At 53.3% G+C, this 26,186-nt stretch overlaps 1 protein-coding gene across 1 annotated transcript; it reads left to right on the forward strand.

The window, feature by feature from the left end:
• MX2 (MX dynamin like GTPase 2) lies at window positions 1–24,845 on the forward strand. The gene is made up of 13 exons (XM_036017448.1): window positions 1–353; window positions 871–1,063; window positions 2,421–2,561; window positions 7,191–7,345; window positions 9,823–9,961; window positions 11,482–11,680; window positions 15,248–15,326; window positions 17,341–17,463; window positions 17,716–17,857; window positions 18,700–18,858; window positions 19,305–19,381; window positions 21,028–21,255; window positions 22,496–24,845. Exons 1-13 carry the CDS (start codon window positions 105–107, stop codon window positions 22,724–22,726), a joined length of 2,115 nt encoding a protein of 704 aa, XP_035873341.1. The 5' UTR covers window positions 1–104; the 3' UTR covers window positions 22,727–24,845.
• Window positions 24,846–26,186: the final 1,341 nt, after the last annotated feature.

A 26,186-nucleotide genomic window follows, 5' to 3' on the forward strand; every position in this document is an offset into this window, starting at 1 on the left:
ACTTTGGGCCACTGTCCCATTCTGTGTCTGCAGAGCACGTCGGGAAGATCGCAGAGGCTGAGCGGCGGGAAACGCACCCACCGGCTCCACCTGGCCGCCAGCTGATGCCAAAAGCCCGCAGGTCTTGGCCACAGCAGGGACACGATCAGTTTCCTTCCCCAAACCACCCACGCGTAGAAACGAACACCTCCCCAAAACAACCGTCACTGTTTCGCCCACCAGGAGGGCAAGCGAGGTTTACCGCCAACATGCCAGGGGGAAACAAGGACCAAGTTCCCCTCAGCAAGAACATGACCTCGACGACAGCCAGCTCTCAGATGCCAAGAGAAAGCAGGGGACAGCAGAGGACAACGGTGAGTCAGGAGGGGGACGTTCAGGAAAGATGCGTTCTGGTCTCTGGCCCACCCCTCGCAATGTCACGGCGGGCGCCCCCAGCTCTCCCGGACAGGTCTCACAAAGGGCACGGACACACCCAGTCTCGGGACCTTCCTTGCAGTGAGTCTGGGGGCTTCTGTTCTGTGGGGGGTGGGGGGGGTCTGCTTCCTGGAGCTTCTCCTCCAGCTCCTCCTGCCTCCCCCAGCTCTGCAGCCCCAGGGCCCAGCCCCTGCCTGTGGCCGGCAGTTCCCAGCCTCTTGGTACTGTCTCTCTGCTCAGGCAGGCGCCTCCACCCCCAGCCGACTATCTGCATTTCGGCGGAAGCAAAGCTTGCACAGGGACAAAAAGCAGAGACCCCCCAGAGGCCCTCCTGGGCCCACCTCTCACCGCGCTGTCCACACCAGCAGATGCCCACATCTGCGCAAAGTCCCCCCCCCCCCATGGTGGGAGCCTTCTCAGAGGCCAAGGGTGCAAAGTCTGTTCTGCCTCTCCCAGGGATCCGAGACCACCCTGTACAGCCAGTATGAGGAGAAGGTGCGCCCCTGCATCGACCTCATCGACTCCCTGCGGGCCCTGGGCGTGGAGCAGGACCTGGCCCTGCCCGCCATCGCCGTCATCGGGGACCAGAGCTCGGGCAAGAGCTCCGTGCTGGAGGCCCTGTCGGGCGTCGCCCTCCCCAGGGGCAGCGGTGAGTGGCTGGCCGTCTGTAGGGCACCTGTGGCATGAGAAACAGGCTGCTGGGGGGAGGCCCCCGGGCGGGCAGGCCCTGGACAGCTATGGTCTGCAGCTCATGGCCCGGGCGGCCCACACCACCCCGAGTTTTCCCACGTCCACCTTCATGTGGTGATAGCCCGAGTCGGTCAAGGTCAGGAACTGGCTCCTTCTCCCTAGAGGTCTTTGCAAGGGTGTGGCCGCATTTCCTCTCTGACCAGGTAGAATTCGTAAGTGTCAGGTGACGTGTGAAGTCCCTTTGAAGAAGGGATTTTCTCAACATTCTGAGAAGCTGTTAGCCAGGATCATGTGTGATAAGACTCATGTTTTTATTTAAAACATACAAAGGAGCTGTTGTACAATGTAATAAGATATTGATAAAGGAAACTGAGCAGGAGAAAGACAGAATCCTCACAGTGGGTCGACGAGGCTCACCCTGGACCCCCCCTTGCTCCCATCGCCTGCCAGCCCTGCCCAGGGGCAGGGCGGCACCGATGCCACCCTGCCAGGGCTGTCCCCCGGCACAGAGGGGGGTGTGGGGACCCCAGAGAGCAGCACAGTCCCCCAGGATGGTCTGCACACCAGGCGCCCGGCCTGTGCCCCCTCCCAGCCACGGGCAGCCTGGTCCTTGACCGCAGGGGCTCCCTGGCGACCCCCATCAGCCAGGGTCCTGATCCTTGAGTGTGAGATTGGGGGGCAGGGACTCCTCCTCTCTTTCCTGGGTTCACCATTTTGGGGAGAGACACGCCAGGAGGAGAAGCTGGATGTCAGGGGCCAGTGGCAGGCGTGTGACCCGGGTGTGTCCCCTGGCCTGGTGGGAGAAGGTCCTCCCTGTGGGACAGCACTCACTCACGCTGCAGGGACTCGGGCTCCGGCCCCAGGAAGCTCGGGGCAGCTCCAGCCTTTCTGAGCTCCCGCTGCACCGCAGGGCCCACCCTCCCTCCCCACCCAGTGCCACCACGGACCACACCCTTTGAAGGTCCCGGGACCCCTCCTTCCAAATGTCTGGCTTCCCCCCAGGCTCTCGCCACCTTCCCCTTACATCTTGGGAGGGTTGGGTGGTCATCGTCACCCAGTGGATCTCACTGCTTCCATCCGCCACCTTCTTGGGCTGCCCCCTGGACAAACCCAGGTCCCGAGGCCAATGCCCTCGGTGTTTCTAGGGCTGGGCAGTGAGTGGGGGGCGTCTGGGTCGGGCCCTAGACAGGGACAGAAATGTCAGACCAGGCCTCTGGGGATACTGGGGCAGCTCCTGTGGTGTGGGAGCAAAGGGCACCTTTGACGCTTGTTTTTAAAGAAAACTTAGGGTGGTTGGGGCACACTCTCTCTCCCAGGAATCGTAACCAGGTGTCCGCTGGTGCTAAAGCTGAAAAAGCAGCTCTCGAGTGAGGTCTCTTGGAGGGGGAAGATCAGCTACCAGGACAAGGAGCTCAAGCTTCAAGACCCCTCCCAGGTGGAGAGGGAAATCAACAAAGGTAGGGTCGCCAGGCTCTCTTCCTTGCGGGCATTTCCACATGCCGGTGCCCCTGCCTCTCACACTGTCCCCTCCTTCCACCTAACTCCTGTTCTTTCTCTGGGTCTCACTTTCCCCTCACCCCTTGGGAAGTGTCCCCACAGGGCCCCATGCTGTCCCCCCACCTGTCCTGAGTTGCTGCACTAACCTAACCTGGCTGGCCACCCGGTGGCCCTGCCTCCACGCAGCTTCCCCAACACGGACCCCAGCCACCCGTCATTCTTAGAAGCACAGCCACCGTCCCCCCCGGCCTTAGAACAAAGTTGACCAAAGCTTGAGATCAGCTTCAGGTGACGACAGAGTGATGCAAAGGCTCAAGTGCTCCCGGCGTCCACTTCGGCAACCCCTGAGAGGGGCCCCTGGCAGCCACTGCCAGCCCGCGACCCCGGAGCCTGCCCGTGCCCTGGGCGGCATCTCCCCTCCCCTGCTCTCCGGTCTCAGCCAGGCAGGCAAAGGTGACACTGCTCATGATAAGAACCTCTGCGGGGACAGCCTCAGTTCCAGGAAGCCGGGCGTTCCCTATTAGTAAACAAAGAGCTCAGCGCCTGAGGCGGGGGCCTTTCATGACATCCTGGGACCAGCTCCCAGAGAAACCCACATCTGTGGGTTCCCCAGAGGGGTCCCTCCCCAAATGGAAAGGTGCTGGCCCCAATTCTAGCGTTTACCCCCGAATACAGAAGCTGCTGGAGACCCGCAATGGGCAAGTCTCCCAGCTTGAAATCACAGAAGCCCTGTGGCCGCCTGTGCCTTTAACAGCTGTCCTGGAGCTGCCTGGCACCCTCACACCCGGCAGTGTTTGCTGACACCTCTCCCCAGCTCTGCGGGCAGGACCAGCAGCAGGGCTGGGCGCCCGCCCCACGGCAGAGCTCCGCACGCATGGGTGTGTGCTGGCTGACGGCTTTGTACAGAGTGTGTGGCGAGCGAGCCGTCACTGAGGCGCGGGTAGAATAGCATCTGGAAGTCCCCTCTGCTGCTGGGGGCATGTAAGTTGGTGCAGCTGCTTTGGAAACTGGCAATATCCGCCGAGGCTGAGCTGTGCGCACCCTGGTGCGCTGACACGCTGCCCCCGAGTGTCACCCAGCCAGAATGTGCCCCGACAGCCAGGCTCTCGGGCACCCAGAGCAGCGCTCCTGCATTAGCCAGACCCTGGAAGCACCCAGAGGTCCCTCGGCAGGAGAGCGGACCGAGGCGCCGTTGCAGGTGCGCGGGGTCCCTCGGCTATGGGCGCCGACTGGGGCGCAGCGTCCACGTGTGATGTTGAGTGAAAGAAGCCAGACGTGAGGGAGCACAGGACACGATGCCACTTACCGTGAGGTTGTCGTTCTCGTATCGAAAATGGTCCCCTGTCAGCAGACTCATTTGGCTCAACCACAGGTGAAGTTCAACAATGGGCCAAAGGAATGGATGCTGTTAGTGGCCAGGACAGCGGCCGCTCTTGGTGGGGACTGATGACGAGGGGCTTCCGGGGGCTGGCCGTGCTCTGCTTCTCGGTCCGGGTGTCAGTCACCCCTGTGTATTCAGCCCGTGAAATGCAACAGGCCTCACATTTAATGCAAGGAGTTCTCTGTATGCCTGTTACACTTCAGTACGAAGCTACAAAAGCCGTATCTTAAGTAGTGATGGCGGAATAGCAACTAAGGCAGGAAAAGCTCACGCAGGGGCAGCCTGGTTTTCCACGTGCTCCTGGTTCCACGTCTGCACGATGAGGCAATGAACTGGGTCTGTGGCTTCCCTGTTTTCCAGATCGGAGCTGTCCCCAAATGTAGGGGAAATGTGGCATTGTCCCCAGATTTCACTGCTGTGCCCAGGAAGGGGCCAGCGTGGCTCCCTCAGCAGGCCCAGCAGTCCCCTTGTGGAGAACTGTTCAGTGTCCCTGGCGTGGGCACTGTCATAACTTACGATGGCAGTGCCCCCTGGAGGCCCCAACCGTGCAGCCTTCCCAGGGGGCCTGTACCTAAAACTTCGGAGTCTGTCAGAATGGACCTTCTCCCCAGGCCCAAAGCCCCTGTTGGCAGAACTGGCCACAGTCAAATCGCACGCCCAGCGAATTCACCGTGTTGCAAATGCAGACTCGGTGACCAGCAGGCAAGGCTGCCGGAGAGAGAAGGGTATCCCAGGACCCACTTTTCTGCCCCAGGGAGGGTGCAAAGGCGCACCCTGAGAGGGGAAGGAAGGCGGGAGGTGTTGAGGACACAGACACCCTCCAGGACCTGGCAAGGAACTGGGGGGCCCTAGGGTGCATCGCCTCATGCTTTCATGCTTGCCCTGAGCCGGTGACCAGTGACCTCTGTGTCCTTGTCTTGTCCTTGGCATGCATGTTCTATGTATCCTCCCCTCACCTGGACCATCCCTAGGTTTCCACTGATTTCAAGATGTTTTTACAGGTTCTTTAGCTCCTGGCTTCCCAGGGTGGGTTCTGGTCTGCAGCAGCGACACCACCTGGGGCTTTTTGGAACTTCAGGGTCTCCGGCCACAGCCCAGACCTGCTGAGTCAGAATCTGGGTGGTAACCAGACCTCGGTCGGGTCCGTCCCTTGGGCTTACATTTTGAGAAACCCTGAGCGGAGCAGGGCTGACTTCATGATGTGAGGGGCTCCGTGTAAAATGATCATAATCAAGTCACTATGTATTATAAATGTGCAGTTTGGGGTGTACGTGAAGTGTGTAATACAGTAATTGTATATAGCTCTCAAGAAGAAATCATTTAAACCTCCTATAGCAAATAATCCATTTTCAGATAGAACTCAAGAGAAGAAATACTTTTTCTTCCCTTCTTCTCCCCAGGACTACTTGTTTCTTTCCCCTGTCCTTCCTTCAACACCTTTTAACCTCTCCGAGTCTAGTGCGGTAGGGTGATTGCAAAATCTCCCACGACCAAAGATAAACAGCAAATACTGCTAAACAGTGACAGTTACGTGATCTTGTCCAGCCAAGGGGCCCTGCCTCCTTGAGTTGCTCTGCGGCCCCTGCAGCAGACCCTGGGGCGGCTGGCAGTCGTCTTTGGGAGGGTGTGCCCTCTCGGGTGTCTGCTGAGCTCCAGACTGACCGCTGGCCTTCGATTAGCTCTAGCCCCCAAAGGACAGAAGGAGGCAGAGAGCCCTGGATTGGAGGGGTCGCTACGCTGCCGTGAACACACCTGGCAGGGGGATTTCACGTGTGGTGTCGGTCACGTGTGTTTGTGTGTGTTAGTGTGCCCATTTATGTGTTAGTGTGTGTTTGTATGCATTTATGTGTGTGTTGGAAGAGTTGGATAGGCCCTGGCTGGTATAGCGCAGTGGACTGAGCGTGGGCTGTAAACCAAAGGGTCACTGGTTTGATTCCCGGTCAGGGCACACACCCAGGTTGTGGGCCAGGTCCCCATTGGGGGACCCATGTGAGCAGCAACCACACACTGATGTTTCTCTCCCTTTCTGCTTCTCTTCCCCTATCTCTAAAAATAAATAAGTAAAATCTTTTTTTTTTAAGATTTTATTTATTTATTTTTAGAGAGGAAAGGGAAGGAGAGAGAGAGAGAGAGAGACATCAATGTGCAGTTGCTGGGGGCCGTGGCCTGTAACCTAGGCATGTGCCCTGACTGGGAATCAAACCTGCGATGCCTGGTTCACAGCCCGCGCTCAATCCACTGAGCTTTGCCAGCCAGGGCATAAAATCTTTTTTTAAAAAAGAGTTGGATAGATACAAAGAGACAGAAGACTATAATACTGTCCTAGAAAACACACATACACACACTCTCTCTCTCTCTTTATATTTATATAAACATGTATTTTTCTGGTCATAGAAGTAATACATACCTCCACTAGTTGTCTAGTGGTCCATAACAAATCACACCAAAATGTAGCAGCTTACAGCACACGCTGGTGTCCCCTCGCACAGTGTGAGAGCGTCGGGGATGCGGCGTCCACTGGGGGCCCTGACTCAGGGCCCAGTGAGCCGCAGCTGAGACGCTGGCCGGGGCTGTGTTATCGGAAGGCTCGCCTAGGGCCCGTGAACTCTCTCACCTGGGCTTTAAGAGGAGGCCACGGTTGCTTCTTGCTGGCTGCTAGAAAAGATGCCGTGGTCCCCACATTTGTGGGCCTCTCTGTAGGTCCCTATGAGGGGCAGCTGGCCTCCCCCAGAGGGAAGCATCCCGCAGAAAGCAGGAATCAGCCAGGGTGCCTTTCACGGCCTAGTCCCGCTCTGCTTTCCCCACATCCATTCTTTAGACACAATTTCCTCTGTCCAGCCCCCACTCAAGGCCCCACCTTTTGGTGGGAGGGCTGTTGAAGGATTTGTGGACGTATTTTAAACCCATCACCACACCCGGTGAAGAATATTTCAAACCATAGAGAAGGAGAACAGAACCCCTCCACGATTTCAACGTGGCATGTTTTCCTCCGGAATTTTTGAGAGGACCTCACGTGCTACCCCTGCACCCATGGCCACCTTAGTGGTCTCTGGTCCCTGCGGGCTTCTGGGAAATGTTTTCTCTCAGCACCAGGGCCTCTCCGAAGCTCCTATATTCCGAATACAAACCGTCCCCTTCAAGAACAGCTGCTTTTTCCCACGTGGTCGTTAATTTGGACTCTGGGTTTGTCCTCTCTTGGCCTCTGCAGCCCAAAACATTGTGGCTGGGAGTGGAGTCGGCATCAGTCATGAGCTCATCAGCCTGGAGATCTCCTCCCGCGACGTCCCGGATCTGACCCTCATCGATCTTCCCGGCATCACCAGGGTGCCTGTGGGAAACCAGCCCGTGGACATCGGACAGCAGGTGAGCCTTTCTGGAACTCGGGGATGGGCCAGGCTGAAGCTGGGGAGACCTGGAGACCCCCGCTGGCGACCCCAAGAGTCCGCTGTGCCTTCCCAGCCCTCGTGCTAAGTGGCTGGGGAGGAGACCGGGGCAGTCCTCCCGGGCAGGGGCCTCCTACTCAGGATCAGATGCGAGGGTGCCTGGTGGGTCAAGGGAAGATGACGTGGTGGGACTGGGGGTGCACGGGACAGCTCATGGCCTGCCTAACATGAGGGTATCAGCCCAGTGTTACCCACTGTCCTGGAAGTCAAAAGAAGCCAGAAATTTGCCCTGGCCGGGTGGCTCAGATGATTGGAGCGTCACCCCATAAACCAGACCGTTGAAGGTTCGATCCCTGGTTGGGACACATGTGGGAGGCAACCAATCGATGTTTCTCTCTCACATCAATGTTTCTCTCTCCCTTCCTCTCCCTTTAAAAATCAGTACATGTATCCTGGGGTGAGGATTTCTCTAAAAAGACAATGAAGCCAGAACTTTGGATTTTCACATAAAATCTGCTCATGTTAGCAACAATTAAAAAAGTTAACACTATGTCAAATGGTCAGAACACGGTCTGTGATCCCTGGCTGGGGAGCAGGAAGGCCAGCCCAGTGGCGGGGGGAGCGGGGGATGGCAGCCACAGGGCAGAGCAGGAGCTGCTGAGCCTGCTGCTGCTTTTCCCCAAGGGCTTCCCACTTAAAGCTGCTTGAAAACAGTCTTGCCGCGACGCTTGAGTCCCATGGGATCTTTGGGGCAAGGCCTTGGGCACCCCAGCCCACCCTCGCCCCTCCATCTCTGCACCTGCCCTTTATTCTCCCTGACGTTCTCTCCCCACCCAGGCTTCCCCATAGCACCTTCTCCTACCTTCTTCAGGGCTCCGCCTAAGCGCCACCTTATCAGGGCACCCTTCCTGGTGTCTGATACCCCGCATGTGGCCCTTCTGATTTCACTTACCCTCCTTACGGAGTGCTTCTGGCCCCCATTCCCTGCTGGAATGTTCGCCCTTGGGGGATTGCCTGTACAGTCCCATGTCGAATCTCTAGATCCTGGACGGGGCTCAGCACCTGGTGGGCACCCAGCAACCATTTGGAGCATGAACAGGTGCTCTCTGTGGGGCTTCGCTACGTAGGCAGACATCGTGGGGAGCGGTTATCACACCCAACACCCTGTCAAAATGCATGCGAAGGACAGTGTCTCATACAGAGGTTCTCAGCCCACGTCTGTGTCACCCCTAAGGGGCAGTGGCAACGTCTGAGATCTATTTGGTTGTCACAACTTGGGAAAGTGGGGTTGCCACCAGCATCCAGTGGGTACAGACCAGAGAGGCAGCCAAATGTGTTTTACAGTGCACGGGGCAGCCGCCCACCACACAGGCTGATTAATACGGTCGACAGAGTGGAAGCGCGGCATCCTGGACCGGGGGCCTGTTCACGGGCAGGTGCCTGCAGGGCCGTCCCACGGCCGTGGCAGAGGGAACGGGCACCAGCAGGAAGAACACTTTTCGTTTATGGACGGCTGACTTTACAGCTCGCTGATAGAGGTCGCTCGTAACTGCGCACAGTGAAAGGCTTCCGCGGCCAAGACCAAACTGGGCCTGTTTTACGTTTGTCATTTTGAGTTCACCCCAGAGCTCCACTGTTTGCAGGAGGCTAGTTTGTGCTTCTGCGATGCAAATTTCCCTTTTCGTGGCCAGCTAAAATAATTAGGTAGGGCATTGTGTGAGCCGGACTATGCATAAATTGTACCAGACTTCAAGAAATACGTCCCAAGGTGCCAGCCTTTTCCGTGGTGGTTTATATTGTCCACTGGGGAAATATTATTCAAATCTGTCATTCTAAGGCTTATGTTGCCCACATCTCCTGTTTGCTTACAAAGTCTAAGAGATGTTATTATTGGAGTTCTCTCATTCGAATGAGTTAGACTTCTCCCAAGAACAAACTGCAGAAAAAGTCATTAACGTTAGGCGTGACCATGTGCAGGTGTTGCCCTCAGACACGGCTGTGAGCAGGCAAGGAGTGTCTGCCGCTAGGGGGCGCTGCGCTGAACCGGATTCTGCAATAAGGTGCCACAAATCCCCGCAAGGGCGCCCCTGGGCTTCCGGGGCAGGTACAACACAGAAACAAATCATGCTAACAGATTACTAATAATCTCAGAAGCCTCCCAGGAGAGCTCTAGAGAGGAAGGAGAGGTTTCATCCGGCTACAGGAATCAGAGTCTCCGGGAGAGAAAGAATATCGGTGGTGGGCTTTGAGGAGTAAGTAGGAAATCAACAGAGAACTCCATAAGGGCAGGTAGGGCGGGCACTGCCAAGAAAGGGGACAGGCCCAGCCTCAGCTCAGGGGTGTGAAAACCGGGCCTCGCTCTGGGACGACATTGCCTCTCGCAGGGACGGGGGTGTCCTGCCGTGTAGCTCCGTAACCAGAGCTGTGTTCTTCCTTTGCGCGATTCTCTGGCGTCAGGTCAAGGCACTCATCAGGAAGTACATCCAGAGGCAAGAGACCATCAACCTGGTGGTGGTCCCCTGCAACGTGGACATCGCCACCACAGAGGCGCTGAGCATGGCTCAGGAGGTGGACCCCGACGGAGACAGGACCATAGGTGAGAAGAAAGAATCAAGCTTCCGGGAGACGGGGAGGGAGGGGCCGATCCTCACTTAGGGGGAAGGTCCCCGAAGGGGGTCTGCTATGAGACACGCCCACATCCGGCGTCAGGTCCAAGTGCAATCCCCACGGCAGCCCCGTGCCCTTTCCAGCGGCCTCTGTGCAGCCGGGGTGGGCCCTCTTCACTCTCGGTCGGGGCGAGAGGAGTGGCCGGAGTCTGGTTCTTCACCCTCCTCCTTCTCACCGCTCATTTGCGTTCAGGGCCACCCTGAGTGGTGGCCGCTGCACGGCGCAGTGCATGGGCTCCACGCCTCTGAACCGTGCGGTTTAGTTGAAATGGCCTGGAATGTTCTATCTCCATCCTCTCATTCAGAGGTCCTCTGTGTCCACCTAGCCTAAACCTTCACATCCATCCTGCCTATAGTCATTTCTTTGCTTTTAATTCTGTGCATAGCACTTACCAATATTAGATATTCTTGTTCATTTCCGGTATGTTTACTCGATGAATTTATCTGGCTCTTTGCCACTAGAAGCCGGAAGGATATTCATGAAATCAGGGACTTTTCGGTTTTGTTCACTGCCACCTCCTCAACACTGACAGCAGGGTGCTTAATGGACATTTGTTAACTTAACATGTGTGTGTCATGTATTCAGGAATAAATAAAAGAGAAAAAAAATAAGCATCTAAAAATTGCTGTCAGTGCCTGCCACTAGGGGCGCTGTGCTGAACTGGATTCTTCAATAAAATGCCTCAGTCACTACAAGGGCACCCCCTGGGGGTTCTGGGGCTAAGTGGTTGAATCATTCAATGATGCTCATGAGCTGATTCTGTAGATGGAGGCATGCACAGTCCTCTGTTTCAAACTGAGGCACAGTATGAGGAGGCCCTGTCTCCCCCGCTAGGGGGAATTCTAACTGCAAACCTCCATTTTTGTTAACTTACTCGTTTTTCTCAGGATAAAGTACAATGATTGTATCGATGTATTGCTTCCATGCATGATTGCTGGTTCCAGAGAAGGGCCTTCCTGACTGCTGTTTCCCCTCCCGGGGGAAGGTGCAAATGTACATTCAGAGATGCCTGAGTCTGTTAGTAACACGGAGGTCTGTGGGAATAAGGCTACGAGCTCTTAAATAACACCTTCGGGTAAGAAGACACAGGGAGAAACTCAACGGCTCAAGTGCCAGGAAAGTTTCTTAGAAATATGACGATGCAGCTGGTCAGTTGCGGTGACACCAGCTGCCCCAGTGCCGGCGCACAGCAGATGCCCCGCCCCCCCCCAGACCTTTGGGAAGTTAAGTGACACAAGGCAGTTAGTGAGCTGAGTGGGGGGTGGGAGCAAAGATGAGGGCTGGTGGCAGAATGAATGAATGAATGAATGACTGTCAGGCACTGGGCCACCGAGGCTGTAGAAGACTTTCTTGGTCCTGGCCATGAAAACATCCCATAGCCCAGCAGAGTTCTCAAACATATTTGAGAAGAGGACTGACCTCCCTGTGTCTTCCCTAACCGCCTCCCAGGGATCCTGACCAAACCAGACCTCGTGGACAAGGGCGCCGAAAAAACTGTCGTGAATGTGGTGCAGAACCTCACGTACCGTCTCAAGAAGGGCTACATGATCGTGAAGTGCCGGGGCCAGCAGGACATCACAGACAAGCTGAGCTTGGCAGAGGCCACCAAGAAGGAAATGATGTTCTTCCAGGCACATCCGTATTTCAGGTGAGGTTCTGCAGGACAGCCCCGGAAGTGGGCTCCGTGGAAGCCAGCCCCACCTACCAGAATCAGCCAACGTGAGAACCAAACTGCATATAACAATTATACCATGTAGCAGAGCCAATCTTCGCCTTTATTTTAGTGTTAAATGCATTGGCTTGTTTAAACAAATCATTTTTTTCGTGGGCTGTAATGACAGGGCTGATGAAAAAACGTAATATGGCGTTTCACAGAGCACAGGGCGCTCTGGTTTTCCAAGACGTTTTCACTTGCCTTCTCATTTGCATCCCACAAAACCCTGAGAGATACACACAGTAGACGAGCTCCTCCCCATTGTTACAGTTAATGACGGTGAGGTCCAACCGACAGTGAACGGAAACAGATCTCCCAGATTCCGGAAACTGATGTCGCCCGTCATAGATGGTGCACATTAAAACCCGCTTCAGAGCCTGCATACTCACTGGTTATATTAAATATAAATTATCTTGTAGAGACTCAGCAGATTGCCAGACACCGGCTCTGTCCCCATTGCACTGGGCACTTTGCTCTTTTACTTTGCTCAGGAACTTGATGGTTCCAAATGCTGTGGCAACAGCCTCGGGAGACCCAGAGGTCGCTTCTGCCTTAAGGAGAGAGACAGTGGGTGAGCAGAATGTGGGCGGCCAGGTTAGCTACTCGCTGTGTGCCCTTGGGAAATGGCCCGACCTCTCTGAGCTTTTTGCTTTCTCGTCAGCTCAGGGAGTGCCGCAGGACGGCTTCACAGGATTGCATTTCTGACTAATTAGTGGGATGCACGCGAAGGTCCTGGTGCACCAAGAGCCTGCACTCTGTAAATAGCACCCAGCTCCTCCTTTCTTCCTCTCCGCTCCTGCCCTAAATGGGAGACACAGCTCGTTTGCAGTAGCAGCCCTGGGGGCACACGGATGAGGGAACTGCTGGTGGAGCAGAGAAAAGATTCTGCAGTAATGACACCCATGGTCTCAACCCTGAGCAGCAGAAGCTTCTGGAGAGTTTGTTGAGATCCAGCTGGTTGTGTCCTGTCCCAGAGTGTCTGGGGTCCAGGGGGGAGCCCAGGAGCTCGTGTTTCTATCAGGTTTGCAGCTGAGGCTGATATTGCTGGTCCAGGCAGCACACTTCAACAACCGCTGCTCACGGGCCCGGGGCCAGTGCAGTCAACTGGGGGCTCTCTGTTGTTCCGCAGTCTCTAGAATGCATTGCTGAACCTGGGCGCCCATTGCTTATAAACTGCCTGCCCACCCTCCCCCAGCCCTGGCAGCCACCATTCTACTGTCAGACTGTGTGACTTTGACTATTTTAGATTTCAGCCCTGAAATTTTAGATTTTCAGGCTAGTGTGGCTCAGTGGATTGAGTGCCAGCCTGTGACACAAAGGGTGGCTGGTTCGATTCCCAGTCAGAACACATGCTTGGGTTGCGGGGAGGTCCCCAGTAGGGGGCACATGAGAGGCAACCACACGTCGATGTTTCTCTCCACCTTTCTCTCTCTCTCCCTTCCCCACTGAAAAGATGTTTGATAGCTTTCGTATGTAAATGAAATCATGCAGTATTTGTTTTTCTGTGACTGGCATCTGTCCCTTAGCACAATGTCCTCGAGGCTTATTCGCAGACTCACCTATGACAGAATTTTCTTCTCTTATAAGGCTGAGTCTTATTCCACTGTCTTGTTAAAATGAACCACAGACAGAAGCCAGACCAGGAAATTCCTTGGAGTAATCAAAGCCGGATTAGTCACACAAAGCTTAATTTAGCTTATTGTCCCAGACGAGCAAATATACACAGCAGTACTCTTCCTGTTTATGCCTCTGAAAATCATAAATGAAACTTAAAGTCTTCCCCAGAAGTGAGGTGAAGTAACCACGAACCAATTCCCGTACATTTAAGAAAGTTGTGGAACTAGAACCAATCCCCAGGAAGCGTGCACGGTCCCTGCTTTCTCGCTGCCTACGCCGCTTCGGAACAGCCCGTCCCCGACCCTCACTCCTGGCTGCGGCCTGAGTGCTCCTGGTCTGCACGCGGTCTTCCCGCTGTGCGCACCGCACCCTCTTACCGATCACGGACGGCTTCCGGGGCTCCCTGGTCTCACGTCCGTTTTTCTCTGAGCCTCCGCCAGCGCATGTGTACCACGTTTTCTGGATCTGCTCATCTGTCCATGGGCACGCAGGTTACTTCCAAGTCCTAGCCACTGTGAATAGCACTGCCGTGAACACAGAAGAACACTAGCACTTCGAGGTCTTGGTGTTCATTCTTCTGGATAAATACGCAGATGTGGGGTTGCTGGGTCACATGGGGGTTCTATTCTTAATTTTCTGAGAAACTGCCACGCTGCTTTTCATAGTGGCCGCACCACCAGCGCTGTACAAGGATCCCTAATGTTCCGCATCCTCACCACTGCTTGTCTTTCATGGTTTTTTTTTTTTGTAGTATGCATCTTAACAAATGTGACATCCCATTGTGGTTTGATTTGCGTTTTCCTGATGATCCGTGGGGTTGAGCATCTTTTCCATGTACCCATGGACCATTGACATGCTTTCTGTGAAAAAATCTTTATCCAACTCTTTAGGCTATTTTTTAATTGGATTATTCGTTTGGAGAGGGTTTTTTTTTTTTTTTGCCGTTGAGCTGTAGGGGTTACTTACATATTTTGAAAACTAATGCCCTATCAATTACATCGTTTGCAAATATTTTTCTCCCATTTTATAGGTTCCCTGTTGATCGTTTCTTTGCTCTGCAGGAGCTTTTCAGTTTGCTGTAGCCCCACTTCAGTGTATTTTTGCTTTTCTTGTCTGTGCTTTCAGGGAACTCATTTCCAAGACCCATATCATAATGGTTTTTTCCCTGTGTGTTTTTCCTATGAGTTTGACATTTCATGTCTTATGTTTAAACCTTCGACAAGTTTTCAGTTGACTTTTGTGGATGCTCTGAGATAAGGATCCGATTTCATTCTTTTGCATGGAGGCGTATACTTTCCCCAGCGTTTGTTGGAGAGATTACCCTCTCCACCTGTGTCTCCTTGGCGCCATTTTTGAAAACCTGTTGACCGGATATGCACGGATTCATTTCCGGACTCTCCATCCGGTACCTGTCTGCCCGTCTTCTAGCGCCGTGCTTCTGTGTGCTAGTAAACTGAGCCTCGCCAGATGGTTTGAAATCGGGACGTGGGATGCCTTCCACTTGGTTCTTCTTCCTCAAGACCGATGTGGCTATTCAGGGATAAAAAGTTGGTACAAGAAATAAAATCCCAGTTTGGACAAGTCCCTGGCCTTCTAAGAAGTGAGGTTTGTTTTGTTCTCCTGGAGGTAAAACAATTACTTACTCCGTCCGCTTGCTGGGATGACAACAGGAGAAAGTGAGGCACGTAGCCTTCCCAGCACCGTGCCTGCCTACGCACAGGCTCAGCCCCTAGTGAGCAACTGTCTTCCTCGTGCACTGCCCGGCTTGTCGGATGCCACGTGTCGCCCCAGAGCGCTGAGCTCACCGGCCCACTTGCCAAGCCCAGTCCTGGGGAAATGACCTTCTGGGCCCCTCCTGAAGTCACGTGTGCTGTTTCTCCTCAGGGCGCTCCTGCAGGAAGGAAAGGCTACGGTGCCCCGCCTGGCAGAAAGGCTCACCTCGGAGCTCATCGCGCACATCACTGTGAGTCAAGAGGCGGCTGCAACCTGCAGCCTGCCCAAGCCACGCTCGCGGTCATGGGTGGGCTGAGACACCGCACTGGTCTGCCCAGATAAGCAAACAAACAAGCACATTCTGAAAACCAGTTGCTCCTGGCCGGGAGCTCACGGGAAAGCTGCTGGAGCAGGGAAGGGACAGCTGCACAGCTCGAACCAAAACGTTGAGCCAGTAATTTGGGAGAAGAGAAAAGGGAAATCATAATACCGGTCCAGCAGCGTAAAAGGGAATGAACACCAAGTTAGCTAATTTTTCTCTTTTCCACACACTTTTAACACTTCACAGCACATAAAAAACATTTTCCCAGCCTGACGCTTGTAAGGAGGACGTGCTCGGTTTCACGGATTCTTAAAAAACGGGCAACCTCAGACATGTCATTAGAGACAGTACGGGTGTGGCTTAGTGCTTGTTGATATGCGGAATATTCGTGGACCTTAGTGCGTGGGGTTGAACCACGTGGCAAGACCAAAGGTTAACCCTTAGAGTGGAGATGATCCCAGGGCCTGGGTTCCCGTCCACACGAAAGTGCATGTCAGACAAAAGCAATGAATACTTTCAGGCCAGGAAACACATTACTCAAAACGTACTCAGTTGGAAGGAGGCTGTGGTTCTGAAACTGCAGTGCGCACAAGAAACACCTGGAAATTTCATTAAAACTCATATTCCTGGCCCTGGCCAGGCAGGGCTATTGATTGGAGTATCATCCTGTACACTGAAATGTGAGTTCGATTCCTGGTCACGGCACATACCTGGGTTGTGGGTTCAATCCCCAGTTGGGTCACTTCCGGGAGGCAACCAATCAATGTTTCTCTCTCACACCAATGTTTCTCTCTCTCTTTCTAAAATCAATAAATATCCTTGGTGAGGAATTAGAAAAATAAATGAAATCTCCTATTCCTGGGCCCCACGTGCAGAGTTTAGGGTAGGGCCCACGAATTTGCACTGTTAAATTCCCAGAGGATCGATAGAGCCCACTCGGGGAAGTACCGATTCGAGTGGAATCCCCTCCGTTTTCAGAAGGAGGCTCGAAAAGACATATTCCTGTCTAATGGAAAAGCAAACACATTATTTCACAAAAAGAAGTTGCATTTCCATAACTCTTGTGATACTTTGATCTTTAAAATTTATATCAAGGCTCCATTTAAGTTCTTGGCGTCACCCACCTGGGTCTCCACTCTATGTGTCCTTGAAAACCCCGGTGGACTCCCCCTGCCAGGCCGGCTGCAGTGCCCTCGGGCACCGACGCAGAGATGGGGGCCGCCGCTCTGCAGGTGTCTTCGCCTGCGGTGTTCGCCTGTGTGCGCCTCGAGCGTGGTGAGCAGGGTGCAAACTGGAACTCTGCCACTTACTACTAGCTGAGCGATGACATCAAGCAATTTGCCTCTCCGAGCCTGAGGTCCCTGCCTCGTAAAAAGAGGCCGTGAGGGCACCTGCTTTGCTCTGTGTGAGGCTGACCTGAGACGTGGAGGACCTGGGACAGCGCGGGGCCCTCAGCCAAGCCGCCCCGGTGCCACTCCGGGTCCCTCCTTCTCCTCAGCTTAGTTCTCGTCACTTGGCGTCGTTGGCTGACCGGGAACACCTGGCCTGACACTAACACCCAAGACGGAGTGTCTACCAAAGCACCATTTATCCATGTATAGCCCCAGATGGTCACCCCAGGACACTGGGCCACAGAAAGCTTACATTGTATTCCAGTGTAGTTGTCCTCAAACTACAAAACACTTGTCCAAATCCAACAAAACCCGAGAACCGTCCATCACCCGATTCCCCGCACTCCGCCTGCACGGAGGAACCCCCAAACTGACACAGACGCTCCCGCCGTGGGCTCCCTCACGGCCCTTCGGCGCAACGAGCTTCATGCAGTAACAGAAGCTCTGCGCCCCCTCCAGTGCGTTCACGTGGGGTCCCGCCCATCCACCCAAGAAGCCTGTCGGCTCGTTTCAAGCTGTGGAGTTTCACTGTTTGCCATTATTCTGTGCAGAAATCCCTCCCGTTGTTGGAAGAGCAAATAAGAGTGAGCCTGCAGGCTGCGACAGAGGAGCTGCGCCAGTGTGGCGAGAACGTCCCCAGCAGTGACAACGACATAATGTTCTTTCTGATCGAGGTGAGGATTTCCGGGGCCTCCACGTGGCCTCTCGGGCACCAGATCCCTGGAGCTGGCCCCAGCCCCCCCAGGTGGCCCTCTGTGCCCGCCCACCCACCCGGGCCCCGCCGGGCAGCCCTGCTCATCTGGGAGACCAGGTGGTTGGGTGGGTGACCCGACCTGCCGGCCCCCAGCACCACACACACACGGCTGCCCGGGGCCTTTCTCTTCAGTGTGCTTACAGCACAGATTCATGACTTTCCTCCTTTCCAGAAAATCAAAATGTTTAATCAGGACATTGAAAAGTTAGCAGAAGGAGAAGATGTTGTGAAGGACGAAGAGACTCGCTTAATCAACAAACTCAGGGAGGAGTTCAAAGACTGGGCACGTGTGCTGAAAGCCAGTATCCAGAACGGTGAGTCCGGGGGCAGGGCTCCCCCTGCAGGCAGTGCCTTACTCCCCACGGCCGGAAGCTACCTCCTGCGCGTGAAAAGCGAGTGGAAAGCTAGCACGTCCACACGAGAGACCCGGGGCCCCTTCGACCTCCCTGACTGCTTCCCCTGTCAGCACGGAGCCTTGCCCTCACCAGGTCAACAGAAAACCATCCCACTTCCCCGACTTGGTCCTGGCATTTTTGTTTTGCGTTGGACAACTCCACTGAGCCCATATCTCCCTTCTTGAGACCCTCAATCCCAGACGCAGAGGTCAGGGCTCTGACACGAACTCTCTGGTCCAGCTCCCATTCTGCTCCAGCCTGGATGGCAGTTTGATGCCTGTGTGTGCCTCTGCATGTGCGTGAGTCCGTGCGTGCACAAGTGGGTTCACATTGTGTGCTTGTGCGTGTGTGCGTGTGTGTGTGTGTGTTGCATCTTTGTTCATTTTGGCACTTGATAAAAACAGCGCTATTCGTTTCCATGGTGGAATTCCTCCGACCCTAGTCGGGCTGGATTCCCGAGAGGCCCGCGAGTGAACCAAGAGTACGTAACTTTCTATTTTGACTGAACTAACCAGATTTTTCTCCATCAACTATAAACACTAGGCTTCTCTCTCGGGGTCATGACTTCCAACTGAAACACATGTTCTAGGAATAAGATTTTGTTTCTTAAAAGTCCCTGTCAGACCATGTATTTTTTATTATTATTATTAAAAGAAAAACTTCCACTTAGAAGCATTGCCTTTGGGTACATACAGTAGGTAAGCGAGACTTAAACAAATGTTTTTATCTTTAAAATATCTGGGGTTGGTTTCGTGTCACAGCGAACAATATCATTCACGAAGAGGTCTCAAAGTACGAAAAGCAGTATCGCGGCAAGGAACTTCTCGGGTTTATCAACTACAAGACGTTCCAGGCCATCGTGCAGCAGTACATCGATCAGCTGGTGGGCCCCGCGCTCGACATGCTGCAGAAGATCGTGGGTGAGCCTCTCTCCCCCGCGGGGCCCTCCCCGCGCCTCCCGTGGGTCTCAGTGCCTCGGGGGAGAGGCTGGAACGCAGCGATCCAACAGCCTGCGGGCCTTCGTTGCCCGCTCCGGGGAAGAGGGCGAGAGTGTGCGTGAGCTCCATCTGATCAGACCACCCCTCCACGCAGCTGCGTGGGGGAGAGTCCGATGCCACCCCAGAGCAGATGGCCTACTCCGTGAAAGGACAGGAAGTCGATGGGACCTGCTCAGGGGTGGGTGGTGGCGATGGGTTTTGGGGACTCGCTGGGACTGGGCACCACTCCCCCCTCTTCTTTTCGTCTGTAAATTTGGGGAGTAGGGCCTTAGAGTAGGGCCATGGACCATGATGTCTCCTCCCTGTGTTTTTTAACCCATTTCATTCCTGCCGGCATGTCACTGATGTTTGGTTTTTCCTTCGGTCAGAAATTGTCCGGCAAGCTTTTGTTGACTTGGCCAGGAACCACTTTGACGAGTTTGCCAACCTGAACCAAACAGCCCAAGTAAGTGCCCGCGGTGTGCCTGCCTGCCGCCGGTCCTGATTGCCCCAGGTCTGGCCTTTGAGAGGGGGTGGGTGTGTGCGGGCGCTTGGAAACACAGGGCTGGGGTGACAACTGCAGGCGGGCCGAGCTGGGCCGCCCGAGTGGCATCTGCCACGGCTTCCACCTGACCTTGCTCTCGCTCATGGTCTCCCGCAGCAAGGCAGGACCCACCTGAACGTATGACTGCCTCTAGTGGCCCAGAGGGATTCTGGGTCTTTCCCCTACACCGTGGAAGGATAGCATTGTGTGGGTCTCCACTTAGCGACTCTCCCAGAATCCCGTTCTCAGTCCAGGGGAGTGAAGGGTTCCAGGGACAAACCCTCCCCTCCCCAGGCCTGCGCACGGGTCCGAGTCTCACTCCACAGTCTCCTGTGGGTGAGCGAGGAGAAGAATTTAGGTCACTTTCCCACAGCACAACCTAATTTCTTCTCTCACTTCTTTTGCCCGTTGGTAAAAACTAAATCTTACTTCTGAGCTCTCCAGCTTTCCCAGAGGCTGGGTTTGGTTCCTGGGGTCACCTCACCATGGAGTGGGTGGCATGTCTGGTCCTTGGTTGCCATGCCTCTCTGCTGGAAGCTTCCAGAATGCAGGCCCTTCTTCCTGGGCTTCGGCAGTTGGTCCCCTGGGTCCCGAGCCTCGTCAGCACCAGGGGGCTTGTCACCTCTCATGTCACTCCTCTTGAAAGTGATACACAGGCCATTTCTGCTTTCAAGCCCCACACCTGCAAGGGGAAAGACCACACACATTGTCATTTGCCCCGTACACTGCAAAAAGAAGGAACCGCCCGTGTGAAACTCACTGGTTCGTGCTCCCCCTCTCTCTCTCTATGAGATCAGTCTCTGCCTTCAAGGTACAAAAGTCTGTTTGAAACTCAAAAGCCAAAACGTGGCTTTTCTCCACTCTGTCGTCCATTCGTTTCCTATATAGTGTCTTTGACTATGGGGTTGACATAGGAGTCGCAAGATTCTGGGCAAAGACAGCAAGCTGTCACCCCACTGTGGTCTTGGCACACTGGGGTCAGGTCGCTCCTGAAGGCTTGGGTCCAAGCCAACTAGAGAGACAAGAGTGATGGACATGAAAATGTCAGCTGAGCCACAGCTGAGGAGGCAGAAAGGTGGTGAGGGAAGTCAAACGGAGGTGAGGGTGGGGAGAGAGAATGGGCGGAGTCAGGTGGGAGGGCACAGGCAAGGGGCGGAGCAACAAAATGGGATGGGGGAGGACGACGACAGAGGATGCATAGGGACCTTCTGAAAGTCACCATTGAAGTCTCAGGGCTCCTTTAACCTTAAGTTATTTTTTAAAGATGTTATTTATTTATTTTTAGAGAGAGAAGGGAGGGAGAAAGAGAGAGAGAGAGAGAAGCATCAATGTGTGGTTGCTGGGGGTCATGGCCTGCAACCCAGGCATGTGCCCTGACTGGGAATCGAACCTGCGACACTTTGGTTCACAGCCCACACTCAATCCACTGAGCTACGCCAGCCAGGGCTCACCTTAAATTCTTTCTAATCCTGTGTTCAACACCATAGTACTTCCTGAGCTGTCTAAACAACAGAGCAGGGGCGAAAACAAAACAAAACGCGATGTGCTTCTCTTTCTCATGCAACCAGAGCAAGATTGAAGACATAAAGACGAAGCAGTCGGCAACAGCAGAAGATATAATCCTCCTTCAGTTCAGGATGGAGAAGCTCGTCTATTGCCAAGACCAGATTTACAGCACGGTTCTGCAGAAGAAGCGGAAAGAGGTCTTTAACCCACTCGCAAATATGTCCCAGACGCAGGAGCCTGCCGTCTCTGCCATCACTGAGATCTCGGTGCACCTGGACGCGTACTTCTGCGTGAGTGTGGGCGCGCCGCGGCCTTCGCCGGGGGTCCTGACTGACCGTTGCTTAACTGAGCGGAGGAGGGAGGGGCCGTGGCTGGGTATTAAACTCTTTCCTCTCTGGTAAACTCCTCATATAGCATCTGTAATTGTACAGAAAGACGCTTTTAATGAATGTGCCCCAAATCAGGTTCTTCATGGGGCAGAACATGTACTCAAGAGTAATCCCAACCACAAACTTCTTTATATTTTCTGCTGTGCATGAAGTACAAAATTACCGTTATCAGAATACAACAAAAATACAACCAGCCCTACTGGTCGACGTTTAGAGGGCATTCAGCTCTCAAAGAGCCGGAAACTCGGCAGCATCCCAGAATAGGAATGAAATCCCTTTCCCTAGATTTTGCGACCCAATTGACTTCATGGTTTCTAAATGCCCCCCCCCCCCCCCCCCCGGCCCCACGCACAGACTACAGGATTGGGCCACACAGAAGGGAGGGTAGCTTTTAAACTGCAAAGAAGCCCAACTACTGAAGCTTTTTCTTTTTTTTTTTAAGAGCGTTGTTTTTTCTTTTTTCTTTTTTTTTTTTTAGAATTTTTATTTATTTATTTATTTTTCAGAGAGGGAAGGGAGGGAGAGAGAGAGAGAGAGAGAAAAATCAATGTGAGGTTGCTGGGGGTCATGGCCTGCAACCCAGGCATGTACCCTGACTGGGAATCGAACCTGCGACACTTTGGTTCGCAGCCCACGCTCAATCCACTGAGCTACGCCAGCCAGGGCTGAAGCCTTTTCTTAATCAGAATAAAGAGTTGAGCTACCCAGATGTGAAGTCCAGCTGCCAGGCAGGCTGGACACACGTATACAGAGAAAGCATGAGGCGAGGCATGAAGCAGGTCCCGGTCTGCTTCCGGAACCGAGCCAGGGACCGCAGGGCCAGGGCGTCTAATGGAGAGGCGGAGTGAAGTTGGGGGGAGCTTCTGGGAGGGCTGGGAGGCCCACGGTACGCTTTGGGTTTGCTAGTCTATGGGGTGGGTGCTTAGTGCCAGAGAGAACGCCTAGTTCATAATATTGGGCGGCCCAGACAGAAGCTTCTCATGGTTTGATTCCGAACACTGCAGTGGGGTGGGCGGGACCACCAGGACTTCGCAAAATGATCACTCACCGTGCACGCACCCAGAACCCCAAGGTTTCTCTGGGCAGCCGCTGGCCTCGGGCCCAGACCCTTCCTGCTGACCCTCCTTATCCGCTCTTCCAGGAGACCAGCAAGCGCCTCGCCAACCAGATCCCGTTCATAATCCAGTACTTTATGCTCCAAGAGAACAGCGACCACCTGCAGAAAGCCATGATGCAGATCCTGCAGGAAAAAGAGCACTACTCCTGGCTGCTCCAGGAGCAGAGCGAGACAGCCCAGAAGAGGAGACGCCTTAAGGAGAAAATCTACCGGCTCACGCAGGCGCGGCGCGCTCTCTATAAACTCACCTATTAAAGGGGGTAGACAGGTGGAAAAGCAACAGCACTTCGGGTTTTATCTTGTGTGTGTTTATTGTGAGGGGAGATGGCCCAGGAACTGGCTTCTCCTTTGGGGCGAGCCTGTCTGTTCCTGTCCATCCGTCTTCGCTGTACTGCGCTCAACACCAGAGTCTAGGTCTGAAGTCCACGCGTGCTTGGAGCGCGTCCACATCCTCCACCCACGTCCGTGAACAGGTGTCTCTCCAGTCCTCGGGCCCCACAGCCTCCAGTCTCGGCTTTCTTAACTACTGCTGTCATTCTTTGGTCATTTGTCCCCCCCTACCCATCAGGTTAGGAGACCCGGAGCGGGGGGAAGATCAGCATTATATTCTTCTGAATTTCCAGAACCTTGCATGGCACCTGGGACACAGTAGCCACTCCGTGAGGGAGGTCTCAGTGAACAAATGAAAGGTGGTGCTTACCTGAGGCCATGGCTCCAATCAACCTTTGGTTGTCGGCGATGGTGTCCCTTAGCTGGTTGCTTTCAGATGAAGTAGGTCATGCCACCTGCTGTGATGCTGCGCCCCGCCCCCACGCCCTGCCCCAGGGAGAAGCAGGTCTGAATGATTCTATTATTAACTTGTATTGTTCCCCTGGTTGTGACAAGTTCCCATTGCTATGTTGTCTTTTTTTTTTTACTTTTTTATTGAATTTATTTCCGTCACGTTGGTTTTGTGTTGTCTTAAAGGAAAATTAATAATAACAAATAGTGTTTAAAGAAAAAATAGCTTCACACCGGTGGTCATCTCTAGGTTGCAGGATTAGGACTCATTTTACTTCCTTTTTCATGCAAAGTGATACCTACCAGATGGGCATTTTAAGAGGGCTACGTAGGACCATTTCTAAAAACCACCTGACCCAGCGCATGTATTCAAAGAGGCCATCAATTGTTCCTTCCATCAAAGACCTCTTTTACTCTTTACCTCCAGGTCAATAGAGTGGCCTCCACTCCAGCTTGTATGTTTAGCTCTTGGATTACTTTTTGAGTCCATTTTCTATATGGCGTTAGTTAAGAGTCTGATTTCATCCTTTGGCATGGGGAGATTCCATTTCCCCAGCCCCATGTGTTGAGAAAACTGTCCTTTCCCTCCCTGGCCATGGTGCTCTGGTCAACAAGAATTTGACCACGTGTGCAAGGGTTTGCTCATGGCCTCTCCGTCCTGTTCCATTGGCCTGTCTGTCCCTATGCCAGCACCGCCGTGTTGGCAACTGCAGTAAGTTTTGACATTAGGAAGGGTGAGTCCTTCAGCTTTATTCCTGTTTTTCAGAGCTGTTTTGGCCATTCGGGGTCCCTTAAGACTGCGTATGAATTTTAGGGTGGGTTTTTTCTTTTTCCTCTGCAAAAAAAATGCTGGCATTTGATAGAAATTGCCTTAAATCCATAGATTGCTTGGGGTAGTATTTGCAGCTCCACAACATTAAGGCTTCCATCCTATAAACACAGGATGTCTTTCCATTCATTTGTGTCTGTTTTAATTTCTTTAAGCATTGTTTTGTAGTTCTTACTGTACAAGTCTTTCACTTCTTTGGTTGAGTTAGTTCCTAAGTATTTTATTCCTTTGGGTGCTATTATAAATGTAACTGTTTTCTTAATTTCCTTTTCAGATTATTCATTATCAGTCTACAAAAATGCAGCTGATTTTTATGTGCTCATTTTATATCTTGCCACTTTGTTAAATTCATTTATTAGTTACAACAGTTTTTTTGTGGAATCTTTATGGCTTTCTACATATAAGGTCATCTCATCTGTGAACAGACATAATTTTATTTCTTGATTTTGCTTAATTGCTTAGGCTAGAACTTCCAACACTGCGTTCAGTGAAAATGGAAAAAGTGGGGATCTTTATCTTATAAAGTTATTCTGGTTTTAAAGAACTTTTGTTACTCTGAAGATGAAGAGAATTTAAGAGATAAAACATTGGTCTTAACTTAGGTATTCTTGACTCTTTTTTTAAAATTTGACTTTTCCCCTTTATTTAATGAGTTGGGTCACGCACACAGATAGTCAGTAGCAGAACTAAAGAGAAGAATCAACGCTCTTCAATTGTCAATGCTGTTGTAAAAAAGTCTGAGAAAAATAAAAGCCTGATCCTTAATATTTGTTCCATAAATTGTATATTCAATCTTTCCCTAAAGGTGCAACGTGTTTCACACATATGTACACACACACACACACACACACACACACACACACACATAGCTCCAACCGAAACTCCTCATCCACCAGCTCAGGACTGATCCCAAAATCCAGGTTTGAGGTGGCCGGGGAGGACGCTTGGGGCCGGTGTGTGCATTTTCAGGGGCTGCCCTCACTAAGTGCCACAAAGAGGGTAGCCTGAAACCACGGAAGCTGCTTCTCTCCCAGCTCTGGGGGCCGGGAGTCAAAGGTCAAGACGTCAGCAGGTCGGTTCCTTCTGGAGCTCGGAGGGAGACCCTGCCCCGGGCTCTCTCCTCGCTGCTGGCGGCTCCAGCTCTTACTGGCTCTCCCTGGCTGGTAGCCGCACCACTCCGTCTTCACAGGACATTCTCCAGGTCGCCCTCGAGCAATCTCCCTTCCCCTTCTCCTTTGAAGATACTGGTCAGTGGGTTAAGAGCTCACCCTGCACCAGGATGGTCTCATCTCAAGATTCTTGATGACATCTGCAAAGACACCACTTCCAAATAGAGTCAAACTTACAGTCTCTGGGGTTGGGGGGAGGGGGTTGGGACTTGAACATATCCTTTAGGGAGACACAATTAGCCCAGCAGGTCCGAGCGTGGAGCTGGGTGGATGGCCTATGTTTTCGTTAGAACAAGCTAAGTGTTTGCAACGATCACTTTAAGATCTCTGTGACTTAATACGAGTGTGTTCCCTGCTCACCTCAGGGCTTTTTAAGGTGGGTTGGCAGGGTTCCGACCCCCTCGGGCCCTTCAGGCACCAGCCTCCCTCCATCTAGTGGCCCCGCCATTGTGGGGGCCTACCAGCCTCGACCAGACCCTCTGCATCAGGCAAGAAAGTGTAGAGGGCCCTGCTGGCGTAGCTCAGTGGATTGAGTGAGGGCAGCGAACCAAAGTGTCACAGGTTCGATTCCCAGTCAGGGCACATGCCTGGGTTGCAGGCCACTACCTCCAGCAACTGCACATTAATGTTTCTCTCTTTCTCCCCCCCTTCCCTCTCTAAAAATAAATAAAAATCTTTAAAAAAAGAAAGTGTAGAGGGTTGCCGGGGAGTTCTCCGGGCTCCAGGCCTGGAGCGGGGTGTATCACCTCCACACTCTAGGGGCGGAGCTCAGGCCTGTGGCCACACCTAACTGCAAGGCAGGCTGGGAAATGTCCAGCTAAGCAGGCGGGAGAAAGAGGAAGCAGGATTGCGGTATCGCCACGCCTATCTCTAACACAGCTGTGTTTCCTGCTCTTTTCCGAGGCTCACTGCTCACTCACACACGGCCCCCCACCCC

Source organism: Phyllostomus discolor, chromosome 2, assembly GCF_004126475.2.
Source record: "Phyllostomus discolor isolate MPI-MPIP mPhyDis1 chromosome 2, mPhyDis1.pri.v3, whole genome shotgun sequence".
NCBI classification, from domain to species: Eukaryota; Metazoa; Chordata; class Mammalia; order Chiroptera; family Phyllostomidae; genus Phyllostomus; species Phyllostomus discolor.

Coding starts and splice junctions, on each gene's coding strand:
- MX2 (XM_036017448.1), top strand. CDS start 105: ATGCCAAAAGCCCGCAGGTCTTGGCCACAGCAGGGACACGATCAGTTT. Junction 9,962..11,481: donor CGACGGAGACAGGACCATAG/GTGAGAAGAAAG, acceptor ACCGCCTCCCAG/GGATCCTGACCAAACCAGAC. Junction 19,382..21,027: donor ACCTGAACCAAACAGCCCAA/GTAAGTGCCCGC, acceptor TCATGCAACCAG/AGCAAGATTGAAGACATAAA.